Source organism: Aythya marila (genome assembly GCF_965140915.1).
Source record: "Aythya marila genome assembly, chromosome: 12".
Classification (NCBI taxonomy): Eukaryota; Metazoa; Chordata; class Aves; order Anseriformes; family Anatidae; genus Aythya; species Aythya marila.
Window position 1 is genome coordinate 10,693,339 of NC_139053.1, and position 15,796 is coordinate 10,709,134.

At 46.4% G+C, this 15,796-nt stretch overlaps 2 protein-coding genes across 3 annotated transcripts; one reads left to right on the forward strand and one right to left on the reverse strand.

Moving 5' to 3' along the window:
- Nucleotides 1-24: 24 nt before the first annotated feature.
- On the reverse strand, nucleotides 25-7,577 carry COQ9 (coenzyme Q9). 2 transcript variants are annotated; one of them, XM_082769793.1, is made up of 9 exons: nucleotides 7,428-7,577; nucleotides 6,792-6,960; nucleotides 6,084-6,219; nucleotides 5,584-5,726; nucleotides 5,265-5,349; nucleotides 3,982-4,086; nucleotides 1,821-1,976; nucleotides 1,350-1,403; nucleotides 25-187 (listed from the first exon to the last, which is right to left on the reverse strand). In XM_082769793.1, exons 1-9 carry the CDS (start codon nucleotides 7,489-7,491, stop codon nucleotides 152-154), a joined length of 948 nt encoding a protein of 315 aa, XP_082625919.1. In that variant the 5' UTR covers nucleotides 7,492-7,577; the 3' UTR covers nucleotides 25-151. The 2 variants fall into 2 exon arrangements, with proteins under 2 accessions (XP_082625919.1, XP_082625918.1); XM_082769792.1 differs by lacking the exon at nucleotides 25-187 and having other exon boundaries at nucleotides 1,251-1,403.
- CIAPIN1 (cytokine induced apoptosis inhibitor 1) lies at nucleotides 7,485-14,833 on the forward strand. The gene is made up of 9 exons (XM_082769795.1): nucleotides 7,485-7,582; nucleotides 9,384-9,561; nucleotides 9,873-10,025; nucleotides 11,020-11,096; nucleotides 11,484-11,652; nucleotides 11,881-11,954; nucleotides 12,286-12,401; nucleotides 12,938-13,007; nucleotides 13,614-14,833. Exons 2-9 carry the CDS (start codon nucleotides 9,405-9,407, stop codon nucleotides 13,722-13,724), a joined length of 927 nt encoding a protein of 308 aa, XP_082625921.1. The 5' UTR covers nucleotides 7,485-7,582; nucleotides 9,384-9,404; the 3' UTR covers nucleotides 13,725-14,833.
- The last annotated feature ends 963 nt before the right edge of the window (nucleotides 14,834-15,796 follow it).

Genomic DNA, 15,796 nt, shown 5'->3' on the forward strand with positions numbered 1-15,796 from the left:
GCCCGGGCCCGCCCCCCCCCGGTGGAAGCAGGCGGAGACGCGGCGCGGTGCGGGTGCGCTCGGCTTTATTGCTGACGGGGGCAGAAGGAGGCGAAGGCGGCTCCGGCCTCGCTCCGGCTCCGGCTCCGGCTCCGGCGTGGGGGTTCCGGCATCAGCGGCGCTGGTTCAGCCCCGTCAGGTTGGTGATCTGCGGGACACGACACGGGCAGGGTCAGCGCCGGCCGGAGCCAAGGATAATGCAAAAAGCCCGGAGAAACGGCGCCATGGGTACCAGCAGCTTTCCTGAGAGCTGCAAAAGGCCTTCCTTGCTTGCTCGGTTCGGGGGTTGAGCTGGGTTTTGTTTCTGTGACTGCACCCAGCACACCCAAGCGGCACCTGCAGCCATGGGCATGGAAGGCCTGTCCATAGTGCTTCTTAGTAGTTAACACGCTTGGGATGTTTCTGCCCTAAAACCAGCTGGCTGGAACCCACCCCTCTCCCGAGGAACTCGCATCTCATTCCTCTTTTTATCTGCACAGTGGAACTGTCGGCGGAACACAGGCAGACAAAACATCCGGGAATATAAAATACTCTAGACCTAAGCTGCGCAGTTGTCAGGTGTAGGAGAGCATCGTACTGATGCACAAGGAGCTCAGACAGTGCACCCGGACTTCTGTGATGGAGGATCTTACAATCATACCGGCCTTTGCAGGATAGCTATGGCTGTGGATGTGCAGCAAGGCTGAGAAATGCTTAAAGAACTATTCCACCATAACTGCAGGTGGAAGTAGGTGATAGAGATTCTTCAGAATTGCTTCACACAGTGAAAATGGTTTCTAATGTATATTCCAGGTGGTTTGGCCTCCTTGTACTGGTAATCACAAAAAATGTGTATTACTGGTTACCAGGAAATCACTTTGCTGCTAAAATGCAATGGGAGTTGTCCAAAACATCACCGCAGTAGGGCACCAAAGCTCTTAAAAAATAATGTGTGGGTACACAAGGGACTGTTTTGTGTCCTACAGAAGTGCAGCTACCTCATGGACATACAGATGTCTGGGATGAATGAATTCATGAAGGACACTGCCGTCCCCTGAAACAAAAAGCAACTTCCCCGAGCAGGTCACAGTTGTTCAGGTTGCAATATGGGCAGAAACACTGTCAGCCACCCTACAGTGGGCAGTGAGCTCCCCAGGAAGCCAGAGGGAACAGGAGCTACCCAGAAAATCATTCTTATGTGTAGTTAAGCTATGAAAGACTATTCTCTTTCATGCTGTAGCCTAGAATCAGGAGGGAAGACATGCTAGCATTAAGCATGGACCAGAACATAATTCTGCCCTTACAGCCCTGTTGGTTTCAGCATTACTTACAGTAACTGCAGCTCCCATCAGGCCCTGGGCAAGCGCTTGTCCGGTTGACTGTACCTAGGAGATGGGGAGAACATAACCTTTAGTTTTCTTCTGCAGTTACACTTGTAGATACCGAAATATAGAGACACAATCGTAACAAATGTGTACTTGCTACAAGAAGGTGCTGATACAAGCCAAGCACTGAAGAAAAATTATAGCCAGAGATAAGACAGAAGGAAGGGATTTCCAGGGAACATACAACTCCTAATCATTGGGTCAGTCTGACAAAATGACAAATGTGTTGTTTTATTAGAACACACAAGTATTTACTGATATGGAGCTGACAGCATTTATGCCATCACCCACCAGCATGCCAGTGGTCTCTCAGCAAGCATGTGGAGCATGTGGTCTGCATGACTGAACAGCCAGCTCTGTCTGCACATGTTTTGGTACATGACAAATGCTGAATGTATACCTTGTCCACAGTGTTACCTGCTTTGCTGTATTGTCCATGTTCATGGCGTCCGCTATTCGGTTTTCCAGGAAGCGCCAAGTCTCTTCAAAGTCAGGGGATGAATCCTGCATCATCACCAGTTCTGTGGTGTTGTAGATGCCAGTGAGCACAGCCCGACGAGTGTACCAGTTAAACTGCAGGGGCATGGATTGAGAGAGAGAAAGAGAGGGAGGTGACCTGAATGGAGATCACTAAAGCAGGCCTTGAGAACCACAAAAGAAATCAACGTGCCATCTCCTTATTGTTAGCAACTGGGCAGTCCCTGGTAAGCCGGCCAGTGAACAGAGTCCTAGGACTGCATGTTCCTTCTTGAATTAAACTGTGCAGCTCGCCTCTGTGATGCACTGGGCCACCAGCCACCACTACCATCTGACAGCACAGCTGATCCCATGGCACCAGACAGAGGTCACAAGCACCGTGTATAAAACTGCTCAGCACAAACACCACCACCTGCTTCTGGTTGCAAGCAGGCACCTGAAGCAAATGCACCCAGGTAGTCGGCTGTATTGTGCAAGAGTTTATTTTGCTTTAAAGACTGCTAGCAGAAAATGCAACACTGTAATTCCAGAGCTGATTTGATGTGTTTACTTCAACAAGGCTGTGTTTACTTCTGAACTTCAGCTGTAGTTTGCTCCAAAAACACGTAGACACAGAACAAACTGATGATAAAACTGTGCACGGCATCACAGGGATACACCTTACCCAAATCCTGTAACCAAAATGCCAGTATTGCCTGCTGAATCACTAAATACATCAGTACACTGCTGGTAGCAGTCCTGTAGGATATGCTGCAACGATAGGTTACACAATGCAAAGATTCACAAACTCTTCAGTTTTTCCACTTGCGTTTGAATCACTGGCAGAGAATATATACACACTTCTAAAAATGAGTCTTCAACTTCATTTCCTGCTATTATGGTGATTAAACAATTTGGGTACCTAGAAAAAATACTGGTTGTTCCATTCATGATTACAAAGCAACAGGAAAATTAAATCACTGGTCATAATTTTGAAAACAGTTGGATCAAAAACTCTGCTGTCTGTACCACAACCTGCAAACTGTGACAAGACAAGTAACGTGAGGGATGTCACCATTTGCAGCTGGCTCTCTCACATCTCTGAGACCAAACTCCTTGTGCTGATTTTCTTCCTGCTCTGAAAAACACTTGAAAGGGTCTCTGAGGCAACAGCATACTGCACAGCTCCTGGCATTGTGAAGAAGGCTCTGTTACAAGCGAGATTAAACTCCTTTACTGGAAAGAGGAAGTGGAATCAGCATTGCAGCATCCCAAGAAAATGCTTATGATCAGTCAGAGGGTACAAAGAAAAGAACTTCTACTCCCTGCAGCAGTGAGAAAAGTTTAGGAACAGCTCAGATTCTGACGTGTGAATTTGACTTTCATAAGGAACTTGTAGCTCCTGACGCAATCACAGTCTTTTTTTTTTTTTTCTAGTTTATTCCTTCTTCTGTCATCTGATTTATTTTTGCACTGCAGTAGCTTCTCTTTCATATTCAGATAAAAGAAGTTTATTAAAGTAGTTTGTTAAAATGACTCATTTTGCTTTTCCCATCTCTCCCTACGTCAATATGAATTAAAACAATTTATTAATTGCTTTAATGAAGGTTATAATTTTTCTCTTATTTCCTTCCAGAAAGATGAAAGCTTTAATAACCTATTTGCATTTTTAGGTAGATTTTTTAAAGGTTTTCAAGTCAAATCTGTAAATGCTACTGTTGGTAGAAGAGACAGCTGCTTCAACAGAGACACACAGCTTGCTAACTGAATTGGATCACCTTTGTAGTCTCCAAGTCTTAACAATTTTGTCTCCCCCCTCTCAAAAAAAAAAAAAAAAAAAAAAAAAAAAAAAAAAAAAAGCACTTATGAATAAGTCTAGGAATGTCAGCCCTTTTAATTTGCTCTAATCCCATCGGCACTAAATTTGCATTTAGTCCCTTTGGCTCCTAAGCCTCTTTGGAAATTACCGTATGGCCTCTGAAGACCCTTGGGTGCTTCTAAAAGCATCTTCCCTCATTCAAAAAACAGCTCATTTCAAGAGAGACGTGGCCTACTTCAACCCATCATTTTCCTAAAGTGCAGATGGTTAGAACCAGCCTGTCTGCAAGGCACAAGGACTTACGTCCGTAGACTGGTCTCCAGCATAGTGCAATATATCATCAATCATGCTGGTGAGGAGATTGAGGCTGGAAGGGATGTTATGTGGGAGCAACAGGATGCTGACAGCCTGAAAAGAAAATACACAGGTAAATGGAAGAGTCAAACATAGAAGGATGTAGCATAAAAACAGACCAATGTTTCTCTGCTCTGTTATATTTTTGCTGTTGCTGTTGGCTCCAGCTCCAAGTGACAAGTCCAAGTTGTATTCACCTGCCACTGGTCTTTCCAAGCAGCAAGATTTGCAGGGAGTGTACAGTGTGGCAGTCAACCTCACAACTTGGCCTCCACTGGAGCTCAAGCTCCCTGCTCAGCTTGAATGCCTTTGTGTTGGCTCTGAGCTGTTTCTCCAGGCGTGGAAACACGGGACAGACTGAGCTGGCTCACCTGTGTGCTGTGTCCCTGCAGGCAGGGACGGAGTCAAACCTTTCTCTGCATTTGACTTTGAAGTCCAACCAGCTACTAAGGGCAGAACAGACAGCTATAATGGCCTTCCTGCAGCCTCTGAAACCAGTAATACCACCAGGAGAGTCACAAACCACCCACATCCTTCACCAGACAATCTATGCTATTTGTAACAAAAGCATGATTCCTATCTTCTTTCTCTGCAAGGAGAGTTGGATTCAGCTGCCCAGAGGCCAGCAATGACTGGACAACTGAGGCTTTGAAGCCCAAGGTTGGGAACTCTTTATTTGTTACAATCGTGTAGCCACAATTCCCATCTGACCTGAGAAGAATGGCTTGAGATTTGCATTTGAATTTTGAAGCAGGGAGCCCTCTCAGTTCACCTGAAGAAGACAGCTTCTTCTTGTCAAGGGTTTGCCATTCACATACTAGGCAGGCAGTTTCTTGCAACAAAGCAGTAGCTCTGCATTTTCAGGTGTCAAATGATACTAGTGCAGCCAAAACAATACTGCAAGGAGCCTGACACTGCAGTGACACTAAATACAACTGAGCAGAGAAACAGGTTATCCCTCTGTGGATCCCAGATGGGTGGAGTGAACAATGGAGAGGTTTGTGTTTCTGGAAAGGCAAGGAATAGTTGTTAAAGACACTTGTAACTGCCTTCTTCAAGGGTGCTCTCTTTTTGAAGGCTACAAAATCATTTGAAACCAGCGAGGGTTTCATTTATAACCTCCAACTATTCTGGTACATAGACTACGTTGAAAGCCACAGGGTGTTTAAAATACATGCACCAAAAAAAAAAAAAAAAAAAAAAAAAAGACAATCCTTATATGCATTTTATACCTGGGGCCATTTCTCAATATATGGAATCAGCATCCTCAGCCTGGCTTCTAAAGCGTCTCTCAGGAATTGATCTGTAGGCTTCTTCCTGGGTGAGGAAAAAAGTACAAATATGAAGAACATCCAAGTTAAAATCAGTTCTTGAGAACCTCAAGCCTCAGCAACAGCGATGCAAAGTATTGTGTACCCTTGTTGTCTCTAGTCCAATTTTGTATTGGGGAAGGTGGTATTGCTTGAGTAAATTACATTTCTGGATGGCCTCTCTGTCTATTGAGTTCCCATTGCCTGCCAAGGAAGATGCATTTTTATACCCAGTACTCACTCTGTCTTGCCCAACTGCACTTGTTTTTGTTCCTGCTCCAACAGATCAGACAGCTTGGTGTTGCACTGAGATACAAAGTGCAGGATCAATTCACTGCCATCGTTGTGAAACATCCCTGCTGCAGCACCAGAGAGACCCAGGGTCTGCAGGGAAAAAGGGAGAAACACAGATCGGGTCATACATACACTGCTAAGCAGGATCCGGCTAGTAAATATGTTGTGTTTATTTTATACATGATGTTATATGAATTTAAACAAAATAATGCTGTATTAAAAATGCTCTGATACATATTTTCCTCTCATTAGGATCACTACTCTGCATTGTGCCTCAATTTAACTCTCAACACCGTTACCCTGCAGTAGCTGGGATTCATTCCTGCCCAGTACCATCTGCTGACTGGGGTACGCTGTCCAAGTTTATGTGGGGGAAGCATGCAGGTCTGTCTTTGAACTTCGGTTCCATCCAGCTTTTGACTGGTTCTTTGCTTCTCTCCCACATACCTTGGCTCCCTCTGCAATGGCTTCTGCCGTCCAGCCATGTTCAGGCACAAACTCCAGCGCTGCTGTGAGGATTCGGTGCTGCAGCTGCTCCTCGCTCTCATAGTCCTCTGACTCCTGGCCGCCCTGGCCAGTGTAACTATGAGAAGGTATTGGTACAGTGAGGGGAATGTTACCATCACCTGTCAGCAACATGGACTCTATCGCTCACTCAGTGCCACCAGTGTGTGTGAACATGCTTTGAGATCTGCTCACTCAATATACTTCTCATCTCTTCCTGTAAAATCCTTCCCCCTCCATTCTAGAAAAAGGAATTTTTAATGAACCTTTGCCGCTAGAGGAGAAGAGGGAAATAAGGAAGGCTCAATCCAGTTGGTTACCTGGAGATCAACCAGCCTCAAATACCCCACTCCTTAAAAAAACAAGCAAAAACCACCTAACTTTACAGATATAAGCGCATGGACACTGCAACTATAGATTGACACAAGAACACAGAAGTGCGGGCCTGTGCTCTGCAGACTAGAAAGGCTTCCTTGTGAAAGCAAGTCCCATCTTGTCTCCACGATGGACAGTGGAATTCGCACTGTCACAGCTACTGAAGCGCCAGTAATTCTGGACTGCGCTGTCTCTGAGCAGCAGCAGGTTTCAGCAAAGCAAATCCTTTTGATCTCACTGCCGGCAGGACAGCTCTAAAGCGAGCTACTGAGTTACCTGGAGCGAGGGCCCTGGGGTTCATGGTCAGGCTGGGGGTCTGCTGGGGGGGAGTCAAACTGCTGCTGAGGGGAAGATGCCAGCGGCTCCTTCTTCTCATCTGAGGCTCTCCTCAGTACAGCTGAGGCGTGGAGGGCCCGCTGGGGTGGGTAGAGCTGGCACCTGAGCCCTGAAAGGGAAACGAGCAGTCAGGCGTGTCCTTCAGATACAAGACAGCACAGGGGCTCAGGGCAGAGGACAGCATTGTGGCAAACACAGCCAGAAGGCACAGAAACCCGCAGGGAAAGTCAGCCTTTACTTCTGAGAAGCACTCTTGTCATCCTAGACTTAAGTTTACTTGATGAGGTGGGAACATACGCTGAGGAGAGGAATCCTGCACGCGGGGCAAACAGCGAGGAGCTGTGCAAGGAGCTCGCTGACAGCCCGCTGGCCTCACAGCCCCGGCGGGCCCCGCTGCGTGGGGCGGGGGGGGTCGGCCCCGCAGCGCTGCCCTTCACCTCACCTTCCCCCGCACCCCACGCGCGCACCCGCCCGCCACGGGCACGCGCAGGGGCAGGCACACGAGCACGAGCAGGAGCACGAGCGCGGGCACGCGCGCGGACACACGCCCCGCTCCCCCCCCCTCCGCCCCCTCACCCGCGCGGCCCCGCCACAGCCGCCAGCCCGCCCGCCGCAGGCTGCCTGCCGCCGCCGCCGCCATCTTGGAAGCGGGCAGGGCGCGATGACGCGGCGGGGCCGGGCCGTGACGGTGTCAGAGCGAGCCGAGCCGCGCCGAGCCGAGCCACACGCAGGTAAGCGCGAGGGGCCCTGGGGCTGCCCCGGCGCTGTTTTTCCTTTTTTTTTAGTCCTATGGAAGGCTGCGGTACTGCTGAAAGCCCCTTCCTTGCCCTGTGTGTGGGAGGAGCGGCGCTGCTCTTCACGGCCTGCTGCTGCCCGTGAGGCGCGGATAAGCCCCGCGTCCCGCAGGGCGCCCGCACCGCGCCCCCGCCTCGCCCCCCGGTGACGGAGCTCGGCTGTGACCCAGAGCGGGGGAGCGCTGCACCCACAGCACTGGGTGCCGGCTGCCCCGACAGCCTGCCAGCTGGCTTGGCAGGTCCCACAGCCGCAGGCCTGCGAGAGAAGGCTGGGGTGTAACCCCTCCGTCCTAAATAAGTTCCACTCCCGGAAATCTCAGGGGAAAAATACCCGCTGCCCTGGAACGCCCCCCGTCATTGCTTGCCCTCTTGAACAGCCGCAGCCTGTTCTGAGAGCAGGGTGGGACTTTGTTCTTTTTTTTTTTATATATGTTTTATATGTATCTTTTGAGGTTTTCAGCCACCTGCCTGGGAAAGATGACGTTTTGTCACGGTTAACACAGGTTTGCTGGTGTTAATCTTAGTTGTGGTTGCTTAGCTTGCATTCCAAGTGCCCTAAAGGCTGACTGTGAGGTCCTGCGACCTGTATCATGTGCCTGAGATCTTTTACTTGTGGCTGCGCAGGCTGGATTACAACCCTTTCCTACTAGAGTCACTTGGACAAGGCTCAGGGTTGTCCCATTCTTCACGTCTGCAGTTTCTAGGAGTCTATGACATGTAGAGCTTGAGGAACAGGGAGTCAAAGACTCCCAGACTGTGGGCAACTGAGTTAAATTTGGTGCAACACGTCTGTAAGCTCTTTGATGAAAACATAGCAATGATAAGGTTTTATCCAGGATGCATCATGTTGTAATAATTTTAGACGATGATCTTAAAACAGACTGTTTTGGAGCAAGTGCATGACTTACATCTGACTGCAGATGTAGTGGGCAACCAGTATGCTCATTACTGTCTCTGTCCTCCATGGTTGTGTTAAATTAGAAAGGCTGCATTGGATGAGTAAAGTGAGAGGACAGGAAATTGTTTTCAGTAGTTGGTGCTGCAATGAGCACAGGTGACAACATGATTGACTCCTGCCATGATGCTTTTATGATGCAGATTTTCTTTGGCCTCTCTCAAAGATACAATATTTTTAAAGTATTATTACAGAGACAGGTTTCTCCAAACTCACAAAATACACATTCAGTTCCCCTCTTCCCTGCTGTGTAATTGTTCTCCCAGTGCCTGCAATGGTAAGAGTTAAAAGAGCTTCAGTCTTTTACTGAAGAGTCCAGTGCTGGGAATGCCAAAAGTTACTTTTTTTTTTTTTTAATTATTATTATTTCCTTCACATACAGTGGAAGCAAACTCCACTAGGTCATGTTGTGAGTAGGGGACAGTTCTGTCAAAAAGTTGTCACTAGTCTTGTAATCCAGCAATCCTGTACACATTTATATTCAAATCCAAAGGAAAGCATGTAATTATTTTTATTTTTTTAAGCGTGCCTTGCAGTCTCCCTGCAAAACAAGCCTCAAAACTGGAGAAAAACCCAAATTATGCCCTTAAATGTAGATACTTCTTAATGTCATATGAATGCTTTACTTGTGGGACTTATGTGCTGCCTGTCTCCAGAAAAATTCCTGTTTATTACAAGAAGTCAGTGCTCAATGACCCAGTCATATTGTGTGAAGGTTTTGGTGCATTTGACAGTTACCCTTCCTGTCTTCCCCTGCCCTGTACTTCTGTTTGCTGTTGCCAGGCTGTTGCTGCTGCTGCAGAAATGGGGGAGTATGGGGTCGCACCTGGGCAGCGTGTGGCCGTCATCTGGGACAGTTCCTCGCCGGCTGCAGCACTGAAGGATTTGGTGGATAAAATTCAGGCACTGGTGGGAGCTGATAATCGTGTCTCTGTGGAAAACATTAACCAACTGTCTCAATGTAAGAATGATCCTAATTTTTCACTGCTTCTTTTAAAGGGAGAGGGTACTTTATCTTACGAGCTCACGTGTTCCCTGGTTTGTAAGCCAGCATTCAGAGCAGCAATAGCACCCACTGTTAATGCTCTCCACTGGCAATGCAGCAAAGACAGTGATATACCCTGGTCGTGCTTCCTATGTCTGGTGTCTTTAACCAGTTATTGCTGTTATACACAAGCATGAGAGTTGAAGAGGAATGTAGAACTGATTATTAAGCAAAGATTTGTGCATGTGTGCATGGAAAATTGTACTATCTTACGTCTTTCTTTGCAGCGGCTCACAAGGAGTCCAGTTTTGACGTAATTCTCTCTGGCATGGTACCAGGCAGTACTGTGCAGCACACCACGGAGGTATTGGCAGAAATAGCTCGGATACTGAAGCCTGGGGGACGTGTACTTCTGAAAGAACCGGTGGTTACAGAATCAGGTGAGAGAATCTCTATCAGCCTTGCTTTCGTGGTAACAGAGAAATTCCTGTGAGAATTAGTCTGTAATGAAAGGCATCAGGAACACTGGCCTCCATTTAGAGATTTTCATTCTCCTGACACACTAACCTGAATAGCATTTTTTTTAAATCATGTGTTTGAGCTGATAGCCATCAGGGGTTTCTGCAGGCATTCTCCTTCTATCAAAAGTGCAGGACAGGCATGTTCCTGAACTACACTGAAAATCTCAGTGGAGGCTGGTTTTCTCCTGGAGGTTGTAGTGTTAACAGATTGTCACAGGTGCCATGTTTCTGAGCCTCCAAATTGATTTTTAAAACAGGTGACAAATGCTGAGAGAGGCTGTTCTAGAAATATTCCTAGGACAAAATGAAAAATGTGCACAGTCTGGAGTAGATGGGGTTTTTTGGTTTCCAAAGTCACATCTGGCAGGCTGGACCGTGATGGACTTAGAATAAAGTGCAACTGAGAGTATGGAGACAAGGTGGCTGAACTCAGCACAGTCCTGTGCCCAAGGGAAGAAGCCTGTAATGGGTCTTTGATTAAACAGTGACTGTAGTAACTTATGTTTATTGGCACAAGGCTCTTGAATGTTATGTTTCTGAATTTAATGCTCATTTAGGAATCCATGTTTTGAAAATTCATGAGTTTTCACTGCACTATATTAAAATGTTTTGAGGGATCTTTCTTTCCTTTTAAAATTGGTGTTGATTGTGTTGAAGGAGATTTTGGCATATGTAGAACAAATCTGGACCTAGAACCAACTTTGAGACCCCAGGCCATTATTCTAATGAACAAGCTGCTCACCCTTTCTGGTTTGTTCCTGCTGTCACTGGAGAGGGCCCATTTTAAAGCAAAGGTTTGGCTTGAGTACCTCCTTGTAAAGCTGTCTTGCTTTTCCAGGTTTCAAGCACCATATCCGTTTCTTAGTGACTTCTGTTCTTCCCTCCTGCTATTTTCTGTTTTTGTGTCTTCCAGGAAACAACAGCAAAATCAAGACAGCAGCCAAACTGTTCGCAGCTCTGACTCTCTCTGGGATAGTGGAAGTGAAGGAGGTATGTTTGTACTTACTGCTTCCAGAACTCCCTCGTGCTGTTACCTTGAAATATTAAATGAGGACTTGATGGGTAGCAAGATATTTTGCTACCCTGGTTTACTGTAAACGTGCATGGACATTGCCCCAAACTTTTGTTACTGCAAAGGTAGTGTTATCCTTTAGGGCTGAAAATAGAAGATAAACTGTCTTTTGTCATGACTGATTGCTTGTGTCACACTGATCAACCCTTTCTGCTGCACTGCAACAAGGACTGACTCACCCTCTGCTCTGAAGGATAAGCAGCTGGAGCCAGACACAGCTGATTATCTGTGTTCACAGGAATAATGTACAGGGCACTGAAATAAGGTGGCTCTGTGTGAAGTTAACCTACGATCTTGCATTGCAGCTGCAAAAGGAACCTTTGACCCCAGAGGAGGCCCAGTCAGCCCAAGGTCATTTGGGTTACCAAGGCAATGACCTTCTCATTGTTCGGATAGAAGGCAGAAAACCCAACTTTGAAGTGGGATCCTCAAGTCAGCTCAAGCTATCCTTTGCCAAGAAACCTGGTCCTTCAGGTAATGTGTGGTGCTTGCTGTATGTGTGGATCACCTGCCTCTCAGGTGAGCAATATCCCTTGGAGCAGGGAGGCTGCTCTGTGGTAGGGAGTGCTACATAAAAATCTGCAGAGTGGGGGCTTTCCAAAGTTTTTGAATTCTCTGTTTGTTGGAAATATGGGGCAAAATACTGCCCAAAATTTGTTGGGCAATGGTTGCATTAGTTACTATTTTTTGTTTTGGCTGCAGGAAAACCTTCTGTGGATCCAGCCACTGCTAAGCTGTGGACACTCTCTGCCAATGATATGAATGATGAAGAGATGGTATCCGTTTTTATTTGTGAGACTTCGCTGTCAATTCCTTCTCTCTTCTATTCTTTCCTACTCTAACTAGTTTCAGTCATGTCTCATGGGAAGCTTTACAATGAAAGAGGTAGAAAAGAATCTCTAGGGCAAAATTTCTCAACTGCTGTTTGAGGTGTTGGGTGCCCAGAGGTGTGGTGAGGGTGGAGAGGAGACGAGGTTAAGAGGGGATGGCTGCAGCACTTTATTGGTAGTGCTACAAACAGTGGCATTTCTGTGAACACAGCACAGCAATGTCATTCCTTACTAACAAGTCCATTTGCTGTGTGTTATCTTCCATGGTATGCTCCAGGATCTTCTGGACTCTGATGAACTGTTAGATTCAGAGGATTTGAAAAAGCCAGATCCAGCTTCCCTCAGAGCTCCATCCTGCAAAGAAATGGGCAAAAAGAAAGCCTGCAAGAACTGGTCAGTGCTGGGATTAGAGTAACAGTGAACCTCTTAACTGTAATATTGAAACTTTAATGTTGCATGTTTTTTAAAAAGATTATGGGGACTTCAAAGCATAATTCAGTTGGTTCATGTCCTTTCTTATCTTAGCTATTTGAGTGTGAATCCAAATACAGTGAGAATCGGTTAGCTATACCAAAACTGCTACAAACTACCACACTGATATGATCAACACTCTTCTTGGAGGTAGCTGCACAGTTTGTGCAGCCTTCACTAAAATCCTGGTTCCTCAGATTCCAGGGAGAAATAGTTCGCGTAGCAAACGTTTTAGAGCCATTTCCCACTCAGTTCAACTGGACAAGTTTGCTTCAACACTTGTTTTGCAAACTGTTGTATTGGAAAACAAGGTGTGTGAGAGTCCCAGAGCCATCTGTGTAATGTGACAAAGTGAGGGCTGTTGTGTGTGAACAGGTCTGGAACAAGTATTGGTGACTCACAACCTTTAAGCAGAAAGATACATATTTATTTATTTATGATTTATTTATTTTCTGCAGCACATGTGGCCTGGCTGAAGAGCTGGAACAGGAGAAGAAGAGCTCACAGCCCAAATCTGCCTGTGGAAATGTAAATAGTCATTTTTGTTTGTGTTGTGGTTTACAAGATGTAGTATGTATCTAAGAACAGTTTTCTCTGGTGACTGCTCCCTAAGCTCACTTACTGCTTTCAAATACTGCCTGTGTGGGTGCTGCAGAGCATCTGTTTTTACTCATCTTGACTCTGAAAACAGCCTGCTCTCTTGTGCCTGCATGCTATATCGCAATGTGTGCTGTCTGCTACAGTGCAAGTGCCACCCTTGTAGGTGTCAGAATGAACAGTGAACCTTTACTTCACTTGCTAACCAGTGATGTCCTCAGGGAAGATCACCTTATGGGAGTAGAGGGGATCCTTGTGGTTAGAGAGCTGCCCAAGCGCAGCATGCAGCAGTGGCTGGGCAGTGCAGCCCTCCAGTGGGGCTTGGGTGGAAGCTTGCTTCTTCCACGTGAGTGTCCTGCACCAGCTCCACTAACTGTGCTAAACAGGTGTGTGTCCAGAGGAGGTGGAAGGGAAGTGGTTTCTGTGCTGACGTATGCTGAGGAGCTGGTCATTTCTCTAGGTTCATAAACGATATCACAGGAAGAGGTAACTGAAAGTAGCTTTGATTACAGAAAATGTGTTTCGGTCTCTTGGCAGTGCTACCTGGGGGATGCGTTCCGCTGTGCCAGCTGCCCTTACCTGGGCATGCCTGCGTTCAAGCCTGGAGAGAAGATTCTGCTGAAAGAGAACCACCTGCATGATGCCTAACACTGACATCTCTGGATGTCCTGAAAAGGACTCCTCTGCTTTTCCGTCAGTCTGAGATGCAGTCTGAGACTTCTTGCAGTCCTCATCCTCTCCAATTCATGCTCTCCAGCTGATATTCCTTGTGGGAAGGGACACTGTGGGCACTGACATTGCTGTGAGCTCATTACGTGCAATCAACCTTGGGCTGCGTGATAATCTTTGGTAGCGAGTGGTCTTATATGGATTAGATTTAATTAATGTTACACCTTGTTTTAGCTGCCTTGATACTGAGACGCTGGCCGTCATAGCATATCCCACCAGCAGAGGGAACTGGAATCAAGTGTCAGGTTGACCTTGTGTGCAGCAGCAGGAGCCTCAGCAGTACTTCCTCTAGGCCACATTGTACTCCTTCTTGCCCTTATTCTACCTACTGAATCAGCAGCTCTTGCTCAGCTCTCAGGGTGACACTTGGGCTCCTGATGTCTTTGAAATTTGAACCTGTGGTTCTTTACCAGGTGAAGGTGACTCAGCAGCTCCTGTTGCAAATCAGGAGCAGCGACTACACTTTGCAGTGTACTGTTCCTTGGTAAAGTCTGGCAGGCATGATGAATTTTCAAGTCTTTTGGGATGACATCCCCGTTCATTATGTTTTCATCAAAATGACAAAGACACTGCCATTGAGAAAACTCTTGCTCTTAAGGCAAGGAGCAAATTAAATGAGATCCGGCTTGTCCTCACACACCTTTGACCAACATGAACATAAGGGCAATCTGACCAAGACTATCACCTCTCTTGGTGGCTATCTAGTGACTCATCTGCAGTGTCCAATAAACAAGAACATAGCAATAACTTAATTTCTGGATGGTATTGACTATTCTTTATTTATTTGCATAATTACTGCTAGCGAAGCATCCACACAGGTGTGGGATGAGGGAGCTGTTGGTGTTTTGTGCCAGGCTTGCTTCTCACCCAGGGAAAGAGGAGGAAAACCCAAGATGCTCTACAGGATGTGACTTCTTGTCATTGTGCTTCCTGAGTCAAACAATAAAGTCATGTAAGGAGCTAGGATGAAAGGCTGTTCTGATCTTAAAATAAATGTGACCAATAGTAAAAGATTTGTTTTAAAATGGGTATTCTTGGCGTTTTAAACATGTCTCTCCTTTTCCTTGGTCTCTGCTCACTCATCTGTGCTCGGGGCTGTTTGTGATTTCCAGAAACGTACTCTGCAAGCCAACATTTAAACATTTTGGAGTTCTACAAAGATTGTTCCACTGAAAGCATGACTCAGTGGCATGGAAACGATTATGAAGAACAGAATCAAGATGTCTAGATTCACTTTTTTATTCAAAGTAGATTTCAGAAAGAGCCTTTCTCCTGGTTCAGTAAGGAGAAGGCTTGCAGGGAGAGAAATGAGTGAGTCCTTGAGGTGTGCAAAGTCTGTGTGGATCAAGGGGCAGGAACTGCTGTGTTATCTGTGTCATGCTCTCTACCTGGGAGCCGGCAGAGACTTGAGGGATTGGTGGGGTGACCTCCAAGAGCTTGTAAATAGAGGGTTGGTAGTGTCGGCTGCCCTCTGGTGAGAGCATGGCTTTCCCAGGTCCCTTCCTCACCCTCCCGAGGCCCTGGCTCAGTCTACAGCAAGAACAACTCTCAAGGAGCCATATCCAGCAAACTTGTTAGTGCTCTAGTCTTGTAATTTAAAGAAATACGTAAAAGCCTCTACATACCTCTGACCTTTATTTTTTTTTAGTGCCTTTTTCTTCAGCCTCACTGGCAGTAGATCAGATCTTGTTGTGGTCAAAAAAATACAACTGTACCTGGTAAAGCAGGTGTCACCTTTTCACAGGCAAAACTGTTGTAAGAATGGGAGTGCTTATCTTTTATTTTTTTATCTTTTTAATATATTTATATTTTGTAATTAAGAGTGAAAGCAGGATGGTGGCTGACAGATGCCTGATACATCTGCTAAGCAGAGATGTTACTGAGTTTTCTAGTTCTCTGCAGCTAACCAGGTGACCCCAGTTGAAAGTGTCTTGGGCCTGGAGGTTTCGTAGCCACTTGAAATGCTGCATCTCTTGGAGCACACCTGCCGG